Source organism: Lagopus leucura, unplaced genomic scaffold (genome assembly GCF_019238085.1).
Source record: "Lagopus leucura isolate 7727_CA_CO unplaced genomic scaffold, USGS_WTPT01 Super-Scaffold_100009, whole genome shotgun sequence".
In the NCBI taxonomy this organism is placed as follows: Eukaryota; Metazoa; Chordata; class Aves; order Galliformes; family Phasianidae; genus Lagopus; species Lagopus leucura.
In genome coordinates this window covers 18,802,924-18,826,667 of record NW_024962266.1, presented here as the reverse complement: position 1 = coordinate 18,826,667, position 23,744 = coordinate 18,802,924, and the positions used below count along the sequence as shown (strand labels likewise).

The 23,744-nt window shown below is 42.7% G+C and overlaps 1 protein-coding gene across 1 annotated transcript; it reads left to right on the top strand.

Moving 5' to 3' along the window:
• The first annotated feature begins 122 nt into the window (after positions 1-122).
• Positions 123-9,072, top strand: PIF1 (PIF1 5'-to-3' DNA helicase). Its single transcript, XM_042873353.1, has 12 exons — positions 123-593; positions 1,235-1,340; positions 1,455-1,580; positions 1,672-1,825; positions 2,457-2,571; positions 2,643-2,749; positions 3,134-3,273; positions 3,909-4,015; positions 4,817-4,904; positions 5,431-5,576; positions 6,883-7,074; positions 7,403-9,072. Exons 1-12 carry the CDS (start codon positions 123-125, stop codon positions 7,457-7,459), a joined length of 1,809 nt encoding a protein of 602 aa, XP_042729287.1. The 3' UTR covers positions 7,460-9,072.
• Positions 9,073-23,744: the final 14,672 nt, after the last annotated feature.

Sequence of the window (23,744 nt, the reverse complement as noted above, 5' to 3'; positions counted from 1 at the left end):
TCCTTCGCCGGTTTCCTCTCTCGTCTCCTATTGGCTGTCGAATTAAAGCTCCCGGCGCTGATTGGACGGCGGCTCCACGCGGCGAGTTTGAACGGGCGGCGGAGCAACCCGGCAGAGCCGCGATGGGGGACGCAGAGCTGCGCTGCACCGCTGTCGTGGAGCGGCCGCTGCCGGGGGGCGCGGGCCCTTTGCGCCGCGTGCTGCGGGGCGCACTGGTGCTGCTGGGCCGCGACGAGCTGCGACAGCCGGTGCTGCGCGTGGCCGGCGGCGGGGGAGAGGCGGCGGCTTTCAGCTTCGCGCTGGGAGGCGACGCCGTGCGGCTTTTCACGCGTTTCGTGGGGGAGGGCCGCGCGGCGGTGCGGGTGAGCCCGGGCGGCGCCCAGGTGCTGCTCTCCGACTGCCCACCCGACGCCCTGCGCCGCTTCTTCCGCCTCCTGAAGCTCAAGTTGGCCGCCGGGCCGCGGGGTGCGCCGCGCCAGCCCCGGCTGCTGGGCCGCCCGCCGCCCGCCTTCTCCGTTATCAGCCCGCTGCAGGAGCGCGACCTGCGGCGTGACCCTGAGCGGGACCGGAGCGGCGGGGAGCGGCCGGCGGAGGTGAGGCTCCGGGAGGGGAGGGCGGCGGGGAAAGGACCCACGGGTGTGAGCTGACGGCGGCTGAACGTGAATCAGTACCGCCAGAAGGGATGGGAGGCGGTCGACATCCTGTGCTCGGCTGCACCTCGAGTGCTGTGTTCTGGGCCCCTCGATACGAGAAACGCCTCGAGGCCCTAGAGTGTGCCCAGGGAAGGGCAAAGGAGCTGTGAAGGGTTTGGAGCACAAATGTTACTGGGAGTGGCTGAGGGAACTGGAGTTAAGGTCTCCTCTGAGCCTCCTCATTACTCTACAATGCCCTGAGAGGAGCTTGCGGTGAGGTGGGAGTCAGCCTCTTCTCTCCGGTAACAGTGATAGGATGGAGGGTGATGGCCTTAAGTTGTGCCAGGGGAGGCTCAGGTTGGATATTAGGAAAAACTACTTCTCCAAAAGAGCAGCGATGTGCTGGCACAGTTGCCAAGGCAGGTGGTAGGGTCACGTTGTCCCTGGAGTTGTTGCAGAACTGTGGAGATGTGGCACTGAGGGCTGTGGTCAGTTGGCATAGTGGGTGGGGTTGGACTGGGTGCTATCAGAAGTCTTTTCCCATCTGTATGATTCCATGATTCAGTTCTTCCCAAAGGGCCTGTCGTGCTTCTATCCCACAGGTGCTCCGTGCAGAGAGGCGGCCTCCTGCCCGGCTGTCAGTGGAGCAGGAGGCAGTGCTGGGTGCTGTGCGCAGCGGGAAGAGTGTCTTCTTCACTGGCTGTGCAGGTGGGTTTGGTTCAAGACCTCAGTGCCAAGCTGCTACTCTCTGCATCCCTGAGGTGATGGTCCCCTGCAGCCCTGTGACACCTTGCTAAAAGCAGTGCTCTCTATCTCTCCCAGGGACTGGGAAGTCATTCCTGCTGAAGAAGATCGTGGGCTCCCTCCCTCCAAACAGCACCTATGCTACAGCCAGCACTGGAGTGGCAGCTTGCCACATCGGTGGCACCACACTCCATGCCTTCGCAGGTAATATTTGGCCAGGCAGCAAGGAGCTGGGGGCTTCTGCTCTCATCCCAAACAGTTTGGAACTTCTCAGAGTTTGCTTCTCCCTTGGCAGGTATAGGCTCTGGGAAGGCTCCGCTGGAACAGTGCATCCAGCTGGCGGAGAGACCTGGGGTGCGGCAGCACTGGCTGGCCTGCCAGCGCTTAATTATCGATGAGATCTCCATGGTGGATGGCAAGTTCTTTGACAAGCTGGAGGCAGTGGCAAGGTGAGTGGTTGTCAGTTCAAACAACAGAAATGAATTTCCCTGCGCTTTCAGGTTGCTTCCTTCCTATGGTTTTGTTGCTGGATACAAGGCAGCCATTGGCATAAGTCTGGAGAGAAGTCTGAAACCACAGCCAGCATTAGGACAGAGCTTTTCTTATGAGATGGGTTTTGATTGCATTTCCATCCTCCCAGCTGTGTCTGTTCTGGTTGTAGTTTCCATCCATAGAGCTGAGTCCAGGACACAGTTGTCTATTTATGCTGTTCTTATCAGTTCTCTGTTGCTACCTCAATTAAGCTTGCTGTGTTTACTGTAACTCCAAGATGCATTTCAAATCCCTGTGCTTTCTGACTCCATGTGAACACTGTCTGAACAGCAAGGAGCAAGAGGCAGCTGTATTATAACAGCCACTGAATCACAAAGACTGGCAGTGGTGCTTTGATTGGATAGACAAAGACAAATGAATGTCTTGTAATAATATTGATTAATTACTTTAACTCTTCTGACACAGCTAAGAATTGCAGTCTTTTAATGAGGGTGATAGAACCTGCTGGCAGGCTGAGAAATAACTTCTGAGACTTGAATTTGCTCAGGCCCTGGAGGACATTCAGAAGGTCTCTTCCTTTCCTTTCAGAGCAGTAAGAAAACGAGATGAGCCTTTTGGAGGAATTCAGCTCATCATCTGTGGGGACTTCTTGCAGTTGCCCCCAGTTTGCAAGGCTAATGAAGAAACCACATTCTGCTTCCAGGTACAAAGCTGTCCCTAAGCTTATCCTCCAAAATTTGCATTTTCTTACTTAACAAGAGAATGATTTACCAGGCAAAAAGCTGGAGGAAATGCATCCACATAAACATGGAGCTGACGGAAGTGCGAAGACAGACAGATAAGACCTTCATTTCGCTGCTGAGTGCAGTCCGTTTAGGCAGGTGAGCAGGAACTCAGCTCTGTTTCGAAGCCCTGTTCCCTGCTGATGGAGCCATTGCTCACCTCTCCCTCATGTTCTGTGAGGGATTTGTGGCTGGGGGGAGTAGCTATGAATGCCTTAGGCAGTGTAAGGAGGTCTGATATGGTGCTAGGTAAGGAAGAAACCCTTTCTAGAGTGTCCCTTTGCAACTTCTGATAGAGAGTGCAAGGGATGTTGGGCCGGGGATGGGCTGGCACATACTCTTGCACTTTCTGTAGTTACTTTTGTCCACTGTTCTCTCTAGAGACCAGAGCTTTAAAACCTGATGTGGCTCTGTAGAAGTCACTGCTGCTCAAGACCCAGCCCTGATCACTTCAAATAACAATGCCTTCTTCCTGGTCACCAGGTGCACAGAGGAGGTTATCAGTCTGCTGACACAGACAGCTACTAACAGATCTGAGCGCGAGGGGATCCTGGCTACACGGCTCTGCACCCACAACGATGATGTAGAACTGACTAATGAAAGACGCTTGCGGCAGCTTTCAGGTGAATTCTGTGCAGAAAGCTGCTGGCTTCAGGGCTGAGCTGGGAGTGGGAGCACCGTGGTGACAGGAGGAGGTGATGTTTTGTCACAGCATGAGCTGTATGTGTTGGACTTGAGCTGCCCGGGAAAATTTTTTCCCCTTTTAAATATACCTTACTGTTTGTCGGTGAGCTGATTGCTTTCTGTGAGGTGTGGTGGATACTGCATCCATACCTCTGCTTCTTCCTTCCATAGAATCTCAGAAAGTCCATGCACTAAACGAGACACTGTTTGAGTTGAGGGTTATTTCATTTCTGGCCCATTTGGCCCAAAGATTCCTCCTTAGTCCTCTTTGCAGATCTGGTGTAAAACTGGTCATATGCTTGAAATGGTAGTTGGTCAGATACTGCTTAGTGCTGGTCCTTAATTTCCAAGCCTTCTAATGCTCTGGCCATTATGTTTGGAAAGGAGGTAGCAGTGAGCTTTCTGCTGCTCGGTGTGCCAAGCTTGCACCTAAGACTCTCAATATCCATTCTCCTCGGTCACTATAAGAGAAATTGCTGCAAAAAATAAATGCTGAGTCTCCTGCAAATATCATGTAGCTTATGTCTTGTAGTTGTAATTGGCCACTGCTTTTTTTTTTTTTTTTCCTTCATAGGAGATTTGCACGCTTTTGAGGCTTTGGACAGTGACCCGATGCTAGTGAAGTTAATTGATACTCAGTGTCCTGTGGGTGGTAGAGTTGAGCTAAAGGTTGGAGCTCAGGTGAGTGTATGTACAAGTTTGTTTGGGAAAGAACAGCAGATCAAATGACATAAGAAAAATGAAGGTATAATAGCTATATATATATAATAGATCAATTTGTAAAATACAGATTCTGCATGGAGCAACCATGCCAAGCCAACATTAGACTGGCCAGATAAGTCTGATCTCAGTATCCTTCTTGCTCGCAACCCAAGCAGAGGGTTGACTTGGTTTGAGCACAACTATGTGTCCTGTGGACCACAGTGACCACAGTGACTTAGACATATATTTCTTACCAGGCCCAGAAGCAGAACATAGACTTCTTGCTTGTCTCAGCCTTGAGTACAGCAGTCTTTCTGACCTGTAAGAGTAAGGCATAAGATTGCCAAAGGTGCTCTACTGGTTATCTTGCTGTGATCTGAGGCTGTCAGCGCGGGAAGGATGCAGGATTGTGTCAAAGAAGCATCATCTTGGGTGATGGGTGATGCTTTGCCTTGGGAAGGTTTTCCTCTGCTTCTTACACAATCATCTAGGCTTGCTGGCGTTTGGGAGGGCAAAATCACTTCCCTGGATCTGAGGTTGTAGCTGTGGACAGAAAATCAGGTGAAAAGCATTCAGTACTGAGAATTTTGTAGTTGGGAATCCTAGGAAGGGAAGGCTGTGGAGGAGCTTCAGTTAAATTAGAGATTGTGCTTCAGTCTGCAATAGAATGATATGTCTATGCTTATGCATTCTGGCTAGACGCTTAGCTGAAAGAGGCTGAACATACTCAAAAGCCAACACACTGAGAGATTTGCCTTCTCCTCTCCTTTTACTCTGTAGGTGATGCTAGCTAAGAATCTGGATGTGTCTCAAGGGCTGGTGAATGGAGCACGAGGAGTTGTTGTAGGATTTGAAACTGAACAGAAGGGTAAAGTAAACTTTATTTTAAAAATATTACTGCTGTGCTGATAACTTGTTAATTTCCTTTACTAAAGGAAAGCAGAGAACAGATCTTCTCTGTAACAAAATGTTAGTGGTTCTCCTGGGCTGTCATGTGATGTGGTGCATGTAAGGCATCCTATGTTTGTTTTCTTTGTTGATCAGATATGTATACTTATCTGCATTTATTTCTGTGTTGCTGAATCAAGTTGTGGTGTGTTGTTGTTTTATTTTCCTCAGAGAACACTGTTCTGTTACAGAGAAGGTATCTCAACTGATAAATTAGCTGAATGTAATTCTCCTTTGTGTCCCAAATGTCGTTTCAGAACATCCTACTTAGTGAGTGGGGTGGGTTGTTCTGTTTTGATATGGGATTTTTTTTTTTTTTAACACAGCCCTAAAATTCATGAAATACTAGTGTGAGGAAGAGGAAAACCTGTTCTTAAATCTTCTGGCTTCCTGCTGATGAATGCCAGGAACGTGCTCTTATTGTCCTTCTATTCCCATTTTCACAGGGCTGCCCAAGGTGAGGTTTCTCTGTGGAGTCACTCGAGTTATCAAATTGGAGAGGTGGCTCTTCAAAGGGCCATCAGGAATTCATCTGAGTCGCCAACAGTTGCCCCTAAAATTGGCATGGGCCATTTCCATTCACAAGAGCCAGGTGAGTGCATTTCCACAACTGTCTATAGTCTTTTATAGTATCATAAGCCTTATCTTCTGGGGATGCTTAGATTGCTGGTAAAACTGGAGGAAAAAGTTGTAGAAAAGCTCTAGGTTGTGTATCCACTGTTGAAAGGAAGACTGCATCTCTTCTGTTCATGATAATTGTCTGTAACTGTAGTCTGGCAGACAGTGGTGTTGCTATCACTTTGTGGAGTTTCCATAATGGTGCTGTCATCTACACAGCTGGTGCTGGACTGGAAAGCAGCAGTAGTTACTGCTGTGGGCTGGTCAGGACTGTTTCTGTATTAGTCATCAGCACTGATGATCCTGCAGCTTGCTTTGTGTACCTGAGGAAGCTGGATTTACAGCTGTTCTGTTTGAGCTGGACTTTCATAGGTGTGCTGGCTTTTTTTCCCCAATGTACATAGCACATTTCCCATTTTTCCAGAATAATTCATACACTTTGATAAACACTCCTCTATAGAAGACCTGTAAGCTTGTTCCCAAGCTGTGTTGTAAATTCTGCTGCCTCTTGGGATAGTTTGCTGTTTCTAACCCAAAGTCTCTCTCAGGTGGTCCGTCTGAGGACTCCTTGAAACTGACTTCTCCTCCACTTAATTACTATGCATGAAAACAGTGGGATTTCTTTCCCTACTGTGTTGAGTGCATGGAGTTTGTGCAGTTTCACACAATAGCAGGCTCCTAAAATCATCATATCATTTGAGTTGGAAGGGACTCTTAAAGGCCATCTAGTCCAAATCCTCTGTAATGGGCAGGGATAGCTGCAGCTTCTTCAGGTGCTCAGAGCCCCGTCCAGCCTGCTCATGAATGTTTCCAGGGATGAGGCGTTCACCATCTCTCTGGGCAACATGTTCCACTGCCTCATCACCCTTTTTGTGGACACCCTCATCACCTGTGTTCCAAAAATGAGAAATGCACAACTTTTTTTCTTATCTGATTTATGTTTCTCTTCTATTAGTTTTGAAGTTTCCCCTTGTCCTATTAAAACAGACCCTGCTAAGAATCTGTCCCCATCTTTCTTACAGTCTCTTTTTAGATACTGAAAGTATCTCCCTTGTCTTATAGCAACTTAATCATCAGGAAACTGCTCTTTTTTGTTTTACTGGTTCCCATCTTTTACTTAAACAAGAGGCCACCTTTCTTATCAAGCTTGTACACTGTGGATGGTAACTTCTGACAAATTCATAGGGTATGTTAGTATTGCTATGACATGGTGTTCTGTGCTTTGGGGTTTTTTTTGTGTGTGTTTTTCTGTGCAACTGATTTCTCCCTCTCTTTGATAGGGCATGTCTTTAGATTCTGTGGAAATTTCCCTGTCTCGTGTCTTTGAAAGTGGGCAGGCCTATGTAGCCCTGTCCCGAGCCCGCAGCCTTGCAGGTCTCCGTGTTCTGGATTTTGACCCAAAAGTAGTGAGAGCTGATCCTACAGTGCTGCAGTTCTATAGACAGCTGAAACGTCACCAACTTCAAACCCAGGTAAAGAAAATTCCTGTCCCAGTAGAATGCCTTGTGCAACCAGGATGATAGATGCCTGGGCTGAGGTGCTCCTTTTTATTCCTAAGTAAGGTCATTGAAGTTAAATCTTGTAGGGGCAAGAGAGATGAAACTATGGGGCAGGAATATGTTGGGGCATCTCTCAGTGACAAAATACCTTCTGTGGTTTTGGGATCGTATAGCACTCCTGGCCGTGTGGGTGAAAGGGACAGCTGGCATTCTTTGATCCTCCTCTCACAGTAAGGACTAAAGTGGAAGAAAGAGAAGCTGCAAATCAGAAATCTCCTGTATTTTGTTTTCCCTGCATTAGGATTCACTGCGCACCCACCCAGACGCTGATGAGAAAGAGAACTGGAAATGCAGCTGAGAGTGTTCTTCTGGCCTCCGTGAGGCACCAGCACAGACTGCTGAGTTGCAGCAACCTTGCTGTGAAGTATATTTGATACCATAAACGAAGTTGAAGGTTTTTTTTTTTTCCTTAATTCAACTGACTCTGGATATGTAGAAATCTCCCAGTCCCATCCCTCTGAACTTGAGAAGTATTCTGTAGTCTCTTCCTGTGCCCACAATCTTGAGTACTTCTGTGCCACAGATGTTGACCAACAAACGAAATACTGAACAAGGATGTGTCAGGGAGACCTTCTTTTGATTTTTATCCTCTCTGCCTGGCTACATTTCATCCTTCAATTTGACTGTGAATCTTGGGTATTTTTCTTCAAGGATACTGCAGTTGAGAGAGGGAAGCTGTGTGTCTCCTTTACCTGGCTGGACTGGACCTGTTCTCTAGAGCTGCTGACATGAGGGAAAGCAGTACTAAGTATCTAAAATATGTATGTGATTTTCCTGCAAGGGAGGATCTGCCAGGAGCCAGGCTTTCACTGTATATTGCACACCTGGATGTTCTTACCTTTTGGATGTTTAACACCAGCAGGCTTTGTGCAACTTCTTCCACAAACAAAAATGTAAAGAGTTGCACACTGCCTACTGTGCTGAAGCATGTACTTCTTGTTAGTCTGCTGCATGCAATAGCATGATTTTTTTTTTTTAACCTTCCAAGATGAGATGATATGAGCAGATATGAGCAAATTATACTTTTTATATTCATAATTATGGAACTACAAGAACTGGAAAGATCTGTTGCCCTTACAGGGAGTAAGGGAGTGAGCAGAAATGAGTGCTGATGGGACCTTCACTCCTTTAAACATGTGAGGCTTTCAAATAGGAAGGATTTTCTGCTAGAAACGCATCCAAGTAGAGCGAGGTGGAATCTGAACATGCAATAGGGAAATGGCCAAGGACTTGAGAAGTGATCTGTAACTGCCTATTTCAGCAAATGCAGGGATGAACGGAACAAGTACACTGTCCTTTTCTAAAAGCCTTAATAAAACATAAACTTTGGCTTTTTTATTTTGATACATTGTTTAAAGGTTAAGTAATAGGTATATTTTTTTTAATGGTTAATATGCAGGATTAAAGTGAAGTAACTTCCAACTGAAATTTGCATCTTTCAGGGGAGTCTCCTTAACAAAAATTCTGCAGCTTGAGCAGGCTGGAGAACAAGTCTTAGCAGTTGCTGTCTTTAAAGCCAGGCAAGGAGACTGGATAGCTGTTGGTTAACCTAAGAACAAACAGGTCTGTGGTAAGGTTTTGAAATGTGTTTTTTTTTCTTTTTTTCAAGTGTGGTTTATTTTTTTTCTGGGCCTAGGTGCTGGCACTGTAGGAAGGAACAGCAGAATATAAGAGTTATTCAGACATGCTTACTCTCCCCTTCTTGATGTACAGGCATTTTGCTTCTTCAAAGAAGTCTTGGTTGGGGTTAGATGGAATTATCTCAATGGGGAATGGAGCCTGGAAAGTGAGACTGCTCCTCAGCCTTAAGCTGTTTCTGCTATTGTCCTGGTCTTTCAAACTCTTTCCATTACTGTGTGTATATCTGTAAATACTGTGAATACATACAAATACACTTTTTAAAGAATTAGAGACTGTTGTTTGAGCCTGACTTCAGCAGTTTGCTCACATCTGGGGAGGAACTGAAACATGACCTTCATGTGCCCCCAGCCCTGGACAGTAGGGTGCCAGCATGCTGAAGCATTGCTGCAGGGGCATGGGACTCCCAGAGCCTCCTTCAGGTTTGGGGCAGGAGCCTGAACTCTCCTATGGCTCTGTACCACAGGGCAACTGGGATGGATGATCTCTCCTGGCCTGAAGGTTGTGCCCTTCAGCTGGCTTGGCAGTGATGTCCAGTTGGGATGAGTGGATACAGGGGGGTTCTCAGGTTCAGTCCTTTCCATCTCTAGTGGCAAGTGTGGAGCACAGGCATGGCATGCTGGCCTCAGCCTTTCCTGGCCACCTCTTACTCCCCTGGCAGCACACCTGCCCTCCTTTGCTGCATGTCTTCCTCTTACAACACTTTTGGTCCATTCTTTCTGCTGCTGTTTTGTGCTGCACACCCTGGCCATAAGCCTCTGTGCTGCCCACTTGCACTTTGTGTGTTGTTTTAGCCAGGTCTCAGCCTCCATCCTCCATCTTTGTGGGCTGAGTTCTTGCTTTCATTCCTCTTATTGCGTGGATAACCAGCTGACTTTATGTCTATCTTCCATTCATGTCCTTTGCAGATGTGTCAGAGGCTGTGGAAACCCCAGTCATCTGGGACAGGGAAGTTGGATGAGTATCTAAAGGCCTGTGGGATTGGGCTTTTTTGCTGTCTTGTGAGTTCTGGAGATAAGATGTTGCGTTATGAGGGGTTTGGACATAAAGATATGAGATCTTGGTGTTCACAGGGCTGTTTACTTCACTTACTTTCCCCACCTCTCACTGCCATGTTACATTTTGCCCTTTTTTCAGTAACATTTTGTCCCTTTTTTTTTTTTTTTCCTTCCCTAATAAACGATCACAACAGCACAGCTGATGCTCTGTGATGGGACCATGGTGGAGATGTCTGGACCAGCAGCCTTGGCCAACGTCTGGGTGCAGACATGCCATTCACCACACAAGTGTATCAGTTTTGTTTGAAATTTCATCTTTGTCCTTTCCTTTAACTTCTTGTACCATCTGCACCATTGAGTATGCTGGTGTGCAGAAGTGTGGCTGCAGGTGCTATGGTGTGTCATAAGGGAAACAGTCTGTGATGAAACAGCTGTTTCTGTGGCAGGAGAGAGGTAGGTATATGCCTGCAGCATGGCTGGAACAGTGTTGAAATGAGAGGCAAGTCAAGAGGGTTCATGGCCCTACAAAGAGGAGCTGGGGTTTAATTATTATGCTCCCATAAATTTGAGGAAATGAATATTGCCTCTCCACTTTCACAAACTGATGGGAAAGTATTTAAGCATGGCTTTTGCCTTAACTTAATAACTGCAGCTATAATAAAGTGAATTAAACAATGTGTTTGATTCATAATTGGTATTTCTGCTACCACGAGTACAGTCATTCTCTTCTCAAATACATTAAGCTTTAGGAAACTGCTTTTTATTGGCTGAAGTTTCATAATACATTTATGTGTTATTGGAAACATAATTCACGTGTAGAGCGTTATTAAAACCTCAGTGGCTTCCAGTTTAAATCTTTGTACAGTGATTTAACTCCTTTCTCATTTTTATATGACACTTTCATAATAATTAAACATGAATATGTCCTTGCAGTCTGTACCCAGACATTCTGTGGTGAGCAGCAAAGGGAGCGATATTCTTCTTGGTCTCAGATGCTGTAATATTATTGAGTCCATGAATTACTTCCCCCTATCCAGAATTGCTCTGAATAGATCAAACAAATGCTACTCTTAAGTAATGGAAACACGGTACACTATAGGCTATGCTATGAATGCTAATAATGTCATTTTTCTCAGATATTAAAAGTTTCTCATTCTGTATTATACTGCTTGATGACATGCAATTGTCTTCTGCTGCTAAATCTAAGCAATTGTATTATTAGCATGAGAAAAAACCCATATTACTAAAGATTGCATTTAGATGTGTAAAGTCTGTCTTGCTATTCCTGTATGATTATTTAATACTTGTTTTCATTGCAAACTATAAGGATATTTGGTGGAATTTCTTTAGCTAAGCTACTAATTCATGAAATCTAGTTTTGCTTGCAAAACAAGTGGATAACAAATGTAATAGAATCATGGAATGGCTTAAATTGGAAGGGGCATTAAAGTCTACTCAGTTCCAACCCCCTGCTGTGGGCTGACTGTCCCCACCAGCTCAGGCTGCCTAGGGCCCTGTGCAGCCCAGCCTTGGGCACCTCCAGGGATGGGCACCCACAGCTTGTTGGGCAGCTGTGTCAGTAAATAGTTTCTTTCTAACATCTAACCTAAGTCTTCCTTTTTTTTGTTTAGTACCATTTCCTTCTTGTCCTATCACTAGACATCGTTGAGCTTCATGAGGTTTTCATGGGCCCAGTTTCTGAGCTGGTTCATGTTTCAGAGTGGTATCCCTTTCTTCTGCTGTATCAACTACACCATTCAGCTTGGTGTCATCAACAAACTTCTGAGGGTGCACTCAGTACCCTTGACTCTGATAAAGGCTCATTGATGAAGATGTTGGAGAGCACTGGTCTCAAGATCGGGGCTCCAGGGGACACCACTCAGCCTCCACCTGGGTGTAGAGCTGTTGATCACAACCCTCTGACTATGATTATCCCATCAACTCCTAATCTACTGAATAGTTCAGCCTCCAAATCCGTACATCTCCAATTTAGTGATGAGGTTGTGGTGTGGGACCATGCCAAAGGTCTTGTATGAGTTCAGGTGGGTGACATCAGTTGCCCACTGATGACATCACTCCATTGTAGAGGATCACCAGATTAGTCAGGCATTATTCACCTCTGGTGAAGCCATGCTGGATGTCTCAGATCACAAGTTATAATTATTAAATACTGTTCTATCTGAATTCTTACAAGATCTGTTATGGTGTTGATACAGGAGGCTATCAGATGTGACAACTTAAGAGAGGTCTTCTGGAATGGCAACTGGAGGCCAAGTAGGAACCCAGTGCATCTAAAAAGGTACCAACAAAACTTCTGGCAACTGAATTAAGCCTACTGTGTTCCGAATAAAAACGTGTGTTTTTACTGAATTGTTCATGATAATCTCTTTGCAAGAATGTAGAACCACAGTATCAATGTCTTTGACAGAAAATGGTATTTTTTATTTTTTCCATGTAGTAACATGAAGGCTGGACTTCTAGGGGATTCTCTCTAATTTAAAAAAGTTTTTTGGTCAGCTGCTAGGTGGATATGGACATGAACTGCATCTTTGTGTATTTTTTATAAACTACTGGGATACCTTTGTTTTCTGTAGTTGTACGGTATCTTTTTTTTTTTTTTAATTACTATTAACAGTCTGATTTGTTTATTGAAAGATCAGTGATTCTAAGCCATCAAATACCACCTTAAAAAGAATATACTGTGTTTTGCAGATGAAACTCTACCTTCAGGTAAAACTGTAGTAGAACAGTTATTATTTAATAGATAATCGATCACCAAGAAGAGGCAACACACATCTTTTAATGTCTCCAGGTGAAGGCTAGACAGATTTATAGTTGGCTTACTGTTATTCAGTAAAAAACATTTATCTGGATTAATATAAGAGTCACTTGGTTTGAAAATAGCTTTTAAAATTTGTAACATTTTGAAAGTCATACACTGTAATCATCTTCATCCTGAACTCATTCTGTAAAAGCATTCTTGGTAAGTTTCCTTCACATTTGTGTTGAATTATTAGGGTACATTGTAAAAAAAACAAAACAAAACAAAAACGTAATAACACTAAATGCTTTCAATAGAGACTTTGCAACATAAAGTAAATTTAAAAATGCGTATCTAGATTGAGTTAATATTTAATTGTGAGAGTTTCAGTGGGTACTGCATTAGGTAAGGGGATGTTATCAGAATGGATTCAAATACAAAGAAAGATGTTTTGAAGCACTATCTTTTTGCACATTTTCTCTCCAGATGAAAGTGATCTTAAAATAATTTTTTTTTTTTTTTGTGCCAGTAACAAGCTATGACAGTTTTAATAGAAAGTTCACAATGAAAATAAAACACAACAGATGATCCAATCGGGTCAAAATGACAAATTTCCACAAGAGGGTGCATCCTTTTTTGTCTTCATTAGCTGTAACTATTGCTGTCAGCTAAACTTTTGGGAAAATATTATGCATGTCTTCTTTTAAACACGGCAACAATACACAAAGGATAAAAATTGCCTTGTGTACAAGCAATTTGGATTTCATGTTATGGACAGAATATTATTTTGACAGATTGCTGTGTAGTATTGTGCATTCAGATCTCAGAAAAACACAAGGTCAAAGACGTTGTCTCTAATGACCTATAAACTATTTTAATAAAAAGATTGTCAAAAGAAATGATCATCATATTTTGACATTTGTCCTGGGAGTGTCATCAAGGGCTTCATAGAAATACAACACATCAAAAACATCAGGCAAAAAATGCTGAGTGTAATGCTTATTCAGTATTTCTAGAAGATGTAGATCATACTTCTGTTGGTGAGTTTACAGATCGAGAAACAAAAATGGTAAAGAAGCATCATCTCCCTGACAAGCTTTGCTAGAGGTTTTTGGAAGCATTCCTAAAGAAAACCAATTCTGGTTAGCAGTCTGATTCAAAAGGGGTTTTACTGCAAATTGAAGCTGGGTCTGGAGGGAACATCAAGAACAAAAACTACATTTGATGCTACTTTTTTTCCAGCAAAAGGATTCCTCAAAGCTGAGGAAATTAACGTGGTGTTAGGCTGTAACAACAATTACCAGGAATTACAGCTGACTTATGCAGAGGAAGTAAGGTGGTTTAGAACTGTTACTGAGTATGTTTCCAGATGTGATGCACTTGCAGGTTTGTGTGACAGCTAAGAGACTTAGCATGGTCAAAAAACTATCTGAAAGAGCAGGGAAAGTTGTAAGGCCATCCTGCAGCTTCAGTCCTATTGTGGATTGGCTTTAAGTACAGTAATAAAAGTAATGATGTCTATAGCAAAGTTGTGCTGAGGCAAAGCCAGCTTGGTAGAGGTTGCAATGCTTTGATGGGCAAAGAAAGAAGATGAGCTCAAATTAAAAAGGAGCTGCTGGCCTTGTTCTCTGCTGCAGAATGAGTTTGTCAGTTCACCTCAGGGCACCAGATGGACTTGCAGTCTGTTCAGAAGCCATTAGGGAGCATTGTGATGAAGCTGGTGATGAATGCTGCCAAATGACTATAACCCTTGTTAGATACATAACAGACCAATGAAGTGATGATAAGGTACTCCCCAGCAGAGCCATGGCTAGTGACAGATACATCATGCAAGGGATGCTGGCCAGACTATGGTGTAGACAACTTTCTGGAACAGTAGAAGCCTAACAACGTGCTACAAGTATATCTCTTGGCACTCGAGAACTAGGCTGTGGTGTACCTACTATGGACTGTATGAAGGGGAAGAACAGTAATTCTCAGACATTTAAGAGGTTACATGAGATAGTTGCTTCATGTAGGTATACAGAACATATGATATGATTAGCCTCGGTGTGATTGTGTGTTAATAGATTTCAGCACCGACAAGTAGAAAATGATTTACACAGAGACTTGATAAAACTTATTGAGAGGAAAGAAGTAACAGCCAGTATGAAGCCTAAATGGAGACGATATCACAAAGGAAATGACATTAGATTCAGTACTGCTGCTGCATAGAGATCTTTCCTTTTATTTCTAGAGCACAGCACATGGGCATGTTTCTTCTTTACCTCCCAGTTCATAAGATCCTCATCTTTCTTTCACAGAAATACTTGCTGGAGAGCAGCTGGCCATGGTAAAGTATAACATCGCTGCTTCATTTCTGCTTTCCTTCCTTTCCATAGGGTTTGGCTGAGGTTTATTTGTTTATTTATTTTGGAATTCCAATTAGAGACTATTCAATATTTCATAAAGAATGCAGTTGCACTTAAAACCAAAACATACAACAAAAAGAAGTCAGAGAAAAGGAAATCACACTTCTTTCCCCCCAGTATTTGTTTTGCACACTTTCCAACAACTGAGGAAATAATGCAACCTAACAAGTATTCTGACAGAAATGCTGCTCGGGGCGCTCTTGAAGTCCCAGCTCCTTTTTTTGGAGGGGAGCAGAAGCTGATTTGATGCAACTGAACTCTCTAAACAGCTGCTGTTCTGTTCACCTTTTGTAAAAAGCGTAGGATTGTTTTCTGTCTAAAAGCTGAAGTTTCATTGAAGGGAAGATAATTGATGATAAAAGCATGTGGGGAGAGCACATTTTGGTTATAAATGCTATGTCAGTGACAAATGCTGTCAGAACAAAACTGCATTGCCTACTTGGTTTAGCATAAGGTTTGGCAGGCTGGAAGCTCCCTTCATTTTCTATCAAATAAGATATGACAGATTTTCAAAAATTAACTCTACAGCTTATAAGCAGTATGGAGGCTTAATTGCTTCCTTATGCTCCCTTTTACAAATATACTAAACATTAAGAATCAATTACCTACCCGTGTGCCAGACTGTTCCTTAATGCAGTATGTCTACTGTGTCTTAATTTTTGCCTTGAAAAGGTATTTTCACACAGCTAATGCTGTCTTACAATCTCCATGCAATCCCAACCAACCATGTTGATGCTTAGGCCCTTGGCTGCCTCTTAGAGCTCCTTTGTTAAGGGATTCCTTCAGAGCTTCTCAGAATACAGCGTGCACCTGGGCCTGTACAGATGCCAAATCATGTGGAATGCCTGAAGGATGTAATAAATGTTGCATGTGATGCAAATTCTTTTGACAGAGTTATCCGAGGGAGTCTGGAATTCTTGTCTAGCTATTTGAAGGATTTTGTATGGAAATGAGCTACTAGTAGTGATGTAAGGAATTGCCATATTGCATCAGGCCATCCAGCTTGATCTCTTGCCCGTGGCAATGCTGACTGTTTTATAATCCTGTTATTCAGAGAGTGAAAGATTGCCCATCTAAGTCACCGAGAGGAGGGACGCTTGTTTAGGAAGGAGGAGTAGATTCCCTGTTAATTTTTACAATAGCAGTATCATTCTTCCCTGAAAGATGAGATTACAATGTCCTTGAAATATATGCAACAAAGCTACTAGCAGGTATCGACTAACTAAGTGTAGTGTCAATGCAGTACCAGTTACTGATTAGTTCATCTGTGTAAGTTGTGACTAAATGACACGCGAGCATTCCATGCAGATGTCAGTGGGAGTTTTGCACAAGAGTTTGCATGCAGTTCTATGAATATTAGTAACATGCAAATCTTAGTGTTTCCAGTATTAAGTTCTCTTTTATTGTAGAAAGTTGTTCATTCCATGTAGTTATTCAGGACACATCAGAACTATACTCTACTTCTTCCTGCTTTGTATCAAAGCATATGTGGAGCTACATGTATGAGTTATCAAAATATATTTTTCACTTGGAATTTTCACTGAGTTGTTTTAAATCAGTAGCAACCAGTGAGAACGTGCAATCATAACGTGCAACTTAGGGCTCATTAATAATGCTGATTAAATTCATAACACGATTGCTTTTTCATTAGGAAAGTTGCAGAGGGAAAGAGGATGAGACCAGGAAATCCACCCTGCCTTTAATTTTGGAATTCACATCTTGTGCATTTCACCCTCAAGGCCCAACAGTGTGTTTACTCCAAAATTTTATTGGGATCTATCTTACTGAAAGACTTTTCTGGAAAGAAGCTCCTGACATATTGCCACAGAAACCACCCCTGGCAGTGGAAACTTAATGTGGATTAATTACAAAAATATATGCAGAACTCGAAGCATCTAAATGCTGGCAACAAGGTAGCTTAAAAATAACACATCCAAAAACTATTCAGTTCTGGTAACAACTGATAATCACTACTGCACAATACAATAAAGCAATTAAATACACTTATATCCTCTCTTCTTCATGAGCAACAAAAAGCATTATTTTTTCAATATATTCTACTGCAGTATATGAGACTTAACTAGATGTTGGAGTGGTGTGATAAGCTATTTAATTGAGGATGTAGTATGCTAACAATTTAGTTATCACAGCACCTGGGATTCAGTGATCTGGGAACCATTAAAGGTGATCTTTTCTGAAGAACTCCTTGAAAATGACATGTCCTTTCCACTCATTTTCCTCTAAGCTGCCTCTTATGAATACCATATTTACCTTCTGGAATCTCCTTGTTCGTCTCTGTGTCTGTCTCCAAGGGGATGCTTATATTCTCCTGGGTTAAATACATTGCTTTCATCTATTTCTCTAGCTAGATGAAAGCTTCTGCTTACATAAAGAGGTCTGAGGCTGCATTCAGTTGTGCTCTTTCTCTCTCTGCACTATACTTCCTGCGTTCAGAAGGCAGCTACCAACAGGGAAGTCTTGGGAGTTCACTGCTTGGAGGGTCTGCAGTGTGGGTCATGGTGAAAAGTTTTCTGTAGTGCTCCTTACAGGTCTTAGGTGCATCCCACTTTCCAGATGCCTGTTCCAACTTTTCTTATTAAGTGATAAGAATTATTATCTTTCTTATTCAGAGAGACACTCTTATCTTAAATGAAAAAATGTACAAACTTGTTCTCTCTCCCAGGGTTGTGTTCTGCATCTGGCAGAATGGGGCACTTTATTACTGCTGCTCACTGGTTCACTCAGACTACCTCTGTGTTTCCAGAAGAAGAGAAAAATGATCACAATAGAGAAACCGCAGCAGGATACAGCTGAGAGAAATGCCTGCTGCTAAATGGCCTTGAAGATGAAGAAGGGTAAAGGAAAGGCTGAAAAAAAGGCTAAGCATTCAGTCTCTCCTGTCTGACAACCTAGCCTGAAATGTATACCTTCATTTTCACATTTGTATGAGGAAGAGGCATGTGTGACATGTTTTTAGTATTTAGCACGTATTTAGGGTTTTCATACTGTATACGTTGCATAGAGATATCACCGGGATCCTCTTCATAGAGTTGTTGCAATCAGCAGGAGAGGCAATTACTAAGTGAGGGCAGAGACATTCGCTTGAATCGAGGCTTTGCGGCAAGATCACACATGGGTACTAGACAGCATATGCTTCGTAGTAAAATATAATTCATAATATTTATGTAGATTTGAAAGTGGCTGAACAGCTGGGCAGGCGAGCTGCAGGGTGTTTCTATAGGTACCTCCTGTGCTTTATCTCCTGCAGTAGCAGAAGAATCTCTAAGCCATCCATTGCAGAGATGGGTTCTAACGGTGGGAAGACATAATAGCATTCCCTTAGGTGCTCCCATCAACTATCTGTTCAGCAGTCACCCTGAAAACAGCTCTGAAACATTACTGCACCACTTTTATCTCTTTTTTTCTTCTCCATAGATATGGAGAAGATATCATTTTTTTGCTAGCTTTCCCTTGTTTTCCCAGAGCACTTGACTCACTGACAGTCATTGTCTTCATTCTTTTATCCCACTAATAGGCTTTCTATGCCTCAGGATAGCCTTTAAATCAGCAGGCCCGATCTTCTGATGAGCTGATCGCCTGCCATTCTACCTGGCTTCAGCTGGCATTGGGAGCACTCTGAACTACTGAGAATGAGCCTTCAAATGAGCAGCTGGTAGCATGTGCTCTTTGTTAGCTCTGGCACTGACCCACTTGTGCTGATCTGCTGTTTTAATAGCTTCCAACTTTCTTAGGTCACAATTCATTTTCTACTGGAGTTGATGATGGGAAAATCTACAACTGGTGAGAGATAAAGGGAAAGAATCTGAGTTGCAATTTGATTTACCCTTTCCTTCCCATCACTCCCTAAGTTAGTAACCTGAGTGAAAAAGTTGAACTACCATACAGAAGAAAAGAAAGATTTAATTTTAAACTCATTTTCCACACTGTGGTGAGATGATCGCTGCAAATATTTGTATAGGCTTGTTGCAACTGAATTCAGAGCATTAATTTGGGATTGAAATTCTAATCTAGTGCTATTGTTCCTGCAGGAGCACTAATTCCATGTTTTAGCATGCTGCATAGCTGCAATATTTCAATCACGTAGCATGGGAGGCATAGATACTCTTTCTGTGGGGTGTTGATGAAACTGGAAGAGTGCAGGAAAATGGCAGTAGGGTAACTGTTGGTAGCAATATAAAAGAGAGGATTGAATTAAAGTACAATAGCTGCAATTACTGCCTATTTGGAGAACCCACATATAATTTACCCTCACAACAACTTTGCCCTGTGATGGAGGGAGGTTAAATGATGCAAACATTGCTCAGAGAGATGGCACTGCAGTCCTCTCGCTGGGAGTGGTGCTCGTAAGGACAAACTGTGTCAAAACTGGGAAAAAGCAACCTTTAATTACTGTCTTATCCTTTGTATGTATCTATTTCATCTGAGAACAGTGCCTTCTAGCTGAACCAATATAATTCCAGGAAGGAATAAAATCAGCATGGACTCGAGTGAATGCATAAAATATGGGTTGGGGTTCCTAACACCTCCAGAAAACAAACAAACAAACAAACAAAAAACACTATCCTCTTTTGATCCCACCCAAAACTTCCTTTATCTGCATCAGAAGGGCTTTCTGTTGCAGTATTGTGTGGTCTATGATTATCTACTGAAAAAAACATTTACAGAATACTCAAGTTACAATCAAAAATCAATGCATAAATTGTAGAGGTCTCCACTTGTGGTGTTAAAGATAAAAAACAACTGGGCTTTTCCAAAGTGATTAATGACATCAATATCCTGTAAAAACAATTAATATTTTCCTGGGGAAAAAAAAACACATCTGTGTCCTCTGCTTCCCAAATCTTTCCCTTTTGCATTTGAGTTTTCAGTCCTGCAGATCTGTGAGATAGTTTGTATGAAAGGTGTTGGGAGAAATTCTCCTGTGCAGAAAGTACAGCTGGCAGGGAGGGTAGTAAAGCCTGTTGATTTCTCACTTATAATTTCACTATTGAATGGACCAAAAGAAGGTAAGTTAGGAGCTAGTTTGGTGTCTTATTTAGGACATATTCCTCCTGTGTGGTTGAAGTTCCTCAAACATCCTTTCCAGAGCGCTATGTAAGAGAGCGAGTTGGCCTTGCTGTGCACAACAAAATTGTCTTTGCTGACCCTGGGAAGTTTTTGGGCTTAGATTTGAAATAAGAGTGCCTCACAGTATCTACAGGATACTGTGTTTGGAAGGACACAGGAAGATGACAAACTAATGGCACTGTCAGCCAAGTTTGATTCCTAAATTGGATTCCAGTTGTTCTAACATCAACTTTAAAATGAAATTAAAGGCGAAATGAGATACTGAATGGAGTCCCAGCAATCACTGCAGCAAATGGGGACATACCTGTGTTGTGCAGGTGTGATATAATGAAGAGAAGAAGCCAACACACAGAGCAAGAGCCAGGGAAGGAAAAGAGATTGTTTGAGGAAACGATAGACATGAATTCTTTTTTGCCAAATCCACAGAATAACTGGAACTGGGAGATCATAGAACTATAGAATAGATGATTAATTCCTAGAGCTGCACAGGTGGTAGATGTCTGACTCTGGTTGTAGTAACTGTAATACAGAATCATAGAACTGTTTGAATTGGAAGAGACCTTTGAAGGTCATCTAGTCCAATTCCCCTGCAATGAGTATTTGTGGATTGTTTTGAAGATGTAGAACAATCTGTAAGTGTTGAGGTTCAAACACAGACTGGGAAGAAGCTGTTGCTGGGTGAATTTTCAGTGATGCTGTGTTAAATCAAGCTATGTATTTTGTTTAAAGATAAGCTGAAAGCCATTGGATGAGTTTGCCAAAGTATGAATAGCAGAAAAATCTTATTTATGACTCTATAGACAATAACATGGTTCTGTTTGATTTATGAGTACTTAAAACCTGTTAGACTTTGATGTAGACTTAGGATATTTAAGAGGGTATTTAAGAGGTTTGTGATGGGAACAGCATTTAAAGTGTGTCACTGAGCCTGGGAATATTTCTTGTATCATTGCTGATGCCTGGAATATTTAATCTTTATTATTGCTTTTAATTTTGAACGATGTATGCAAAACAATAGAAGAAAAGAAGCCAAAACCTTTATTGTGTTCACTGCAGAACAAAGTATGAGGAACCAGAAAGAGGTATTTCTTAGATGGAAATACAGTAAGTTTCTACTTAATTTTATATTGTTCTATAGAACTGCATCCCAGAGGTAAGAATGGGTTAAGGCTCCAGAAAAACTTGACATTATCAATGACATGATAATGAATACATGTATATAGATGTTTGTATTGGGTTCTATGCAGCAGTCATGAACCATCCTGCAAATTTCCTTTCACTAATGAGCAATTATAATGGAAACTTAATAGCATATGCACATAAAGTTTGATGTGTTTCTAATTTTTTTCGCTTTAAACAGTGACTAATCCAAATTCTGAAAAACAGCATTAGTGACTCTTTTTGCAGAACACACAATGAACATTTAACTTTTAATCTGCGTGCTTCATATACAGATTCAGTACACTTCTTAAGCTTCTGAAATGTAATCACTTATTCTAGCTTGAGTGTATGTATGGGTGTCATGACTGTTAGGTCATGACCTGAACCAGTGACTGAGCACCTGGTGAAGAGGTTTGGCCAGCCCTGGGAGCACAGGTGCAAGAAGTTCTCTTGTGTGACCGGAGGGGCGGACCCAAGGTCCATCTCTCCCCAGCCTCATTAAGGGCTGGCAGCCAGGAGGGAAGCCTCTTTACTTGGAGGTTGTTTCTTTCTGGGAGTTTTCCAGTCAGCCTGTATCTTCAGTCTGTATGGGTAAGCCGTTTCTTTCCTATTTACTGGGGTGTGACTAATGCCTTTCTTGAGTTACTCTGAAACTGGTCAGAGGCAACTGCACAGCCTCTCTTCTTCCTATGCAGTGTAATTTTGAATGATATATATTCTCTTAATCCCCAACTCTTAAGAGTTCTTCAGACTAATTTGAAATGAGGTTATTTGTGTTCATTAAGCAAACTGCAAAATGAGTTCTTTGAGAGGCTCTGGTCTTAATTTATATCATCTGCTCCTTTGCCCTCAGGAAGACAGAACTTCCTCTCTGGGTGCCAGCAAGCTTTCAAATAGCCAGTGACAGCTTATATCAATTTGACTCTGTGATTTACTATTCCAACATAACGACTGAAGAAAATCTTGCTTTTGTCTATTACAGCAAATGCTTTGCTTCATATAGCAGCATTTTGCCATGCTTCATTTGATTCAGAATAACCCCTGTAACTTGTTCTGAGGAGGAAGCTGAAAAGATCTTTTAGAGGAAGGGAACAATGTGTTCTCAAAGGGACCATTACTTCTGAAGGGAATGAAAGGCCAACGAGTAGTTGGTCAAGATTTGTCTCCTTTCTGCTCTGCCATTCCTGAGAGATTTTACAAATATGTGTTGATATTGGCGCTGTAAAAGAGAATCCCAGTAGCTTGATGTTATAGTGGGGAAGCTATCAGTTATGTGACTTATTTTCTGTTCTGGAGGACTTGAATTGTAAAGTGGAGTGAAAATTTTAATTTCTTAATGAAACTATGCCTGGGCCTGCATTGAGACCCTGCTCTTGCTGATTAGCCAGAGAAACAGATGTCCAGTGCAAGAGACATTTGTAACTAGGAGCACTGCTGCAAGAGAACATCTAGAAGTTGCCAGCGCTACTGAAAGCAACATATTTGCCAGCAAAGATAGATATCAAAATGAGAAATATAAAATGCTTGTATATGTTTTGTAGGCTGATCTCTTGTAATTTGGTGGTTATTTTGCCCTCCAACTCAGAGGCTCTCACTCTCTCTCAGTCTCACTGTAAGGTTTCAGTTTGAAGTCGCAGTTAAACTAAATCACTGAGCCTGCTGTGCTCTGAATCTGGCAGGAAGGCACACCCTTTGGCTTTGGCAAGGGGCATCTGGGAAAGATGGTCAATGTCGGTCAATTTTGTGTGCTGCCAAGAAACTCTTTCAGGAACTGGCTGAAACAAGCTGCTTCTGGGTCTGGAGCAATAGTGGGAGTGCACCATTGTAGGGAAACAGTGCCATTGTTTTTTCCAGTGTCTTGCCTGGCACTGATGTCATTAGGCTTTGAGTGTTTCCCAGACATTAAGTAACTGTATGTAGTATGCCTTGCTCTGCCAGCTGGAGCCAACAATAAAAGTTCCTATTGTGAGTACCTGGAGGAAGAGAATGCTGTCTGAACTTCGCTGATGTGTATGGTTGATGTTTACACATGTGAAATGAGGGTGTAAGCAGAAGGGCAGTGCTGATCTCTGCTCTCTGGGGACACAGCAAGGCCCAAAGGAGTGGCATGGAGCTGGGACAGAGGGTCAGAGAAAAGCTCTGCCCCAGAGTGTGATGGGCACGGCTCTGAGCTGCTGAGGTTCAGGGAGCACTGGAACAATGCTCTCAGCCATAGGGTTTGGGTGGTGTAGCCCGGATCCAGGAGTTAGGATCCATGGTTCTTGTGGGTCCTTTCTAATGTGGAGTACTGCATGATTTTGTTATCTTAGCTTTTTGGAGTAAAGCATGGAAACTTCAAACTCGCTTGATAATTCATAAGTCTGTGGAAATACCTGACCACCTTAATATGGTACAAAAGCCCTGTAGGATACACAAAGAGGGCCTGAATTTTGATTTATTTTCACGTGTATGGGGGGAGGAGATTGTTCCTGATCTGAAACAGGAAAGTTTTGTTTATCTGTACTTTGCAAACAAGGCCAGGATTAA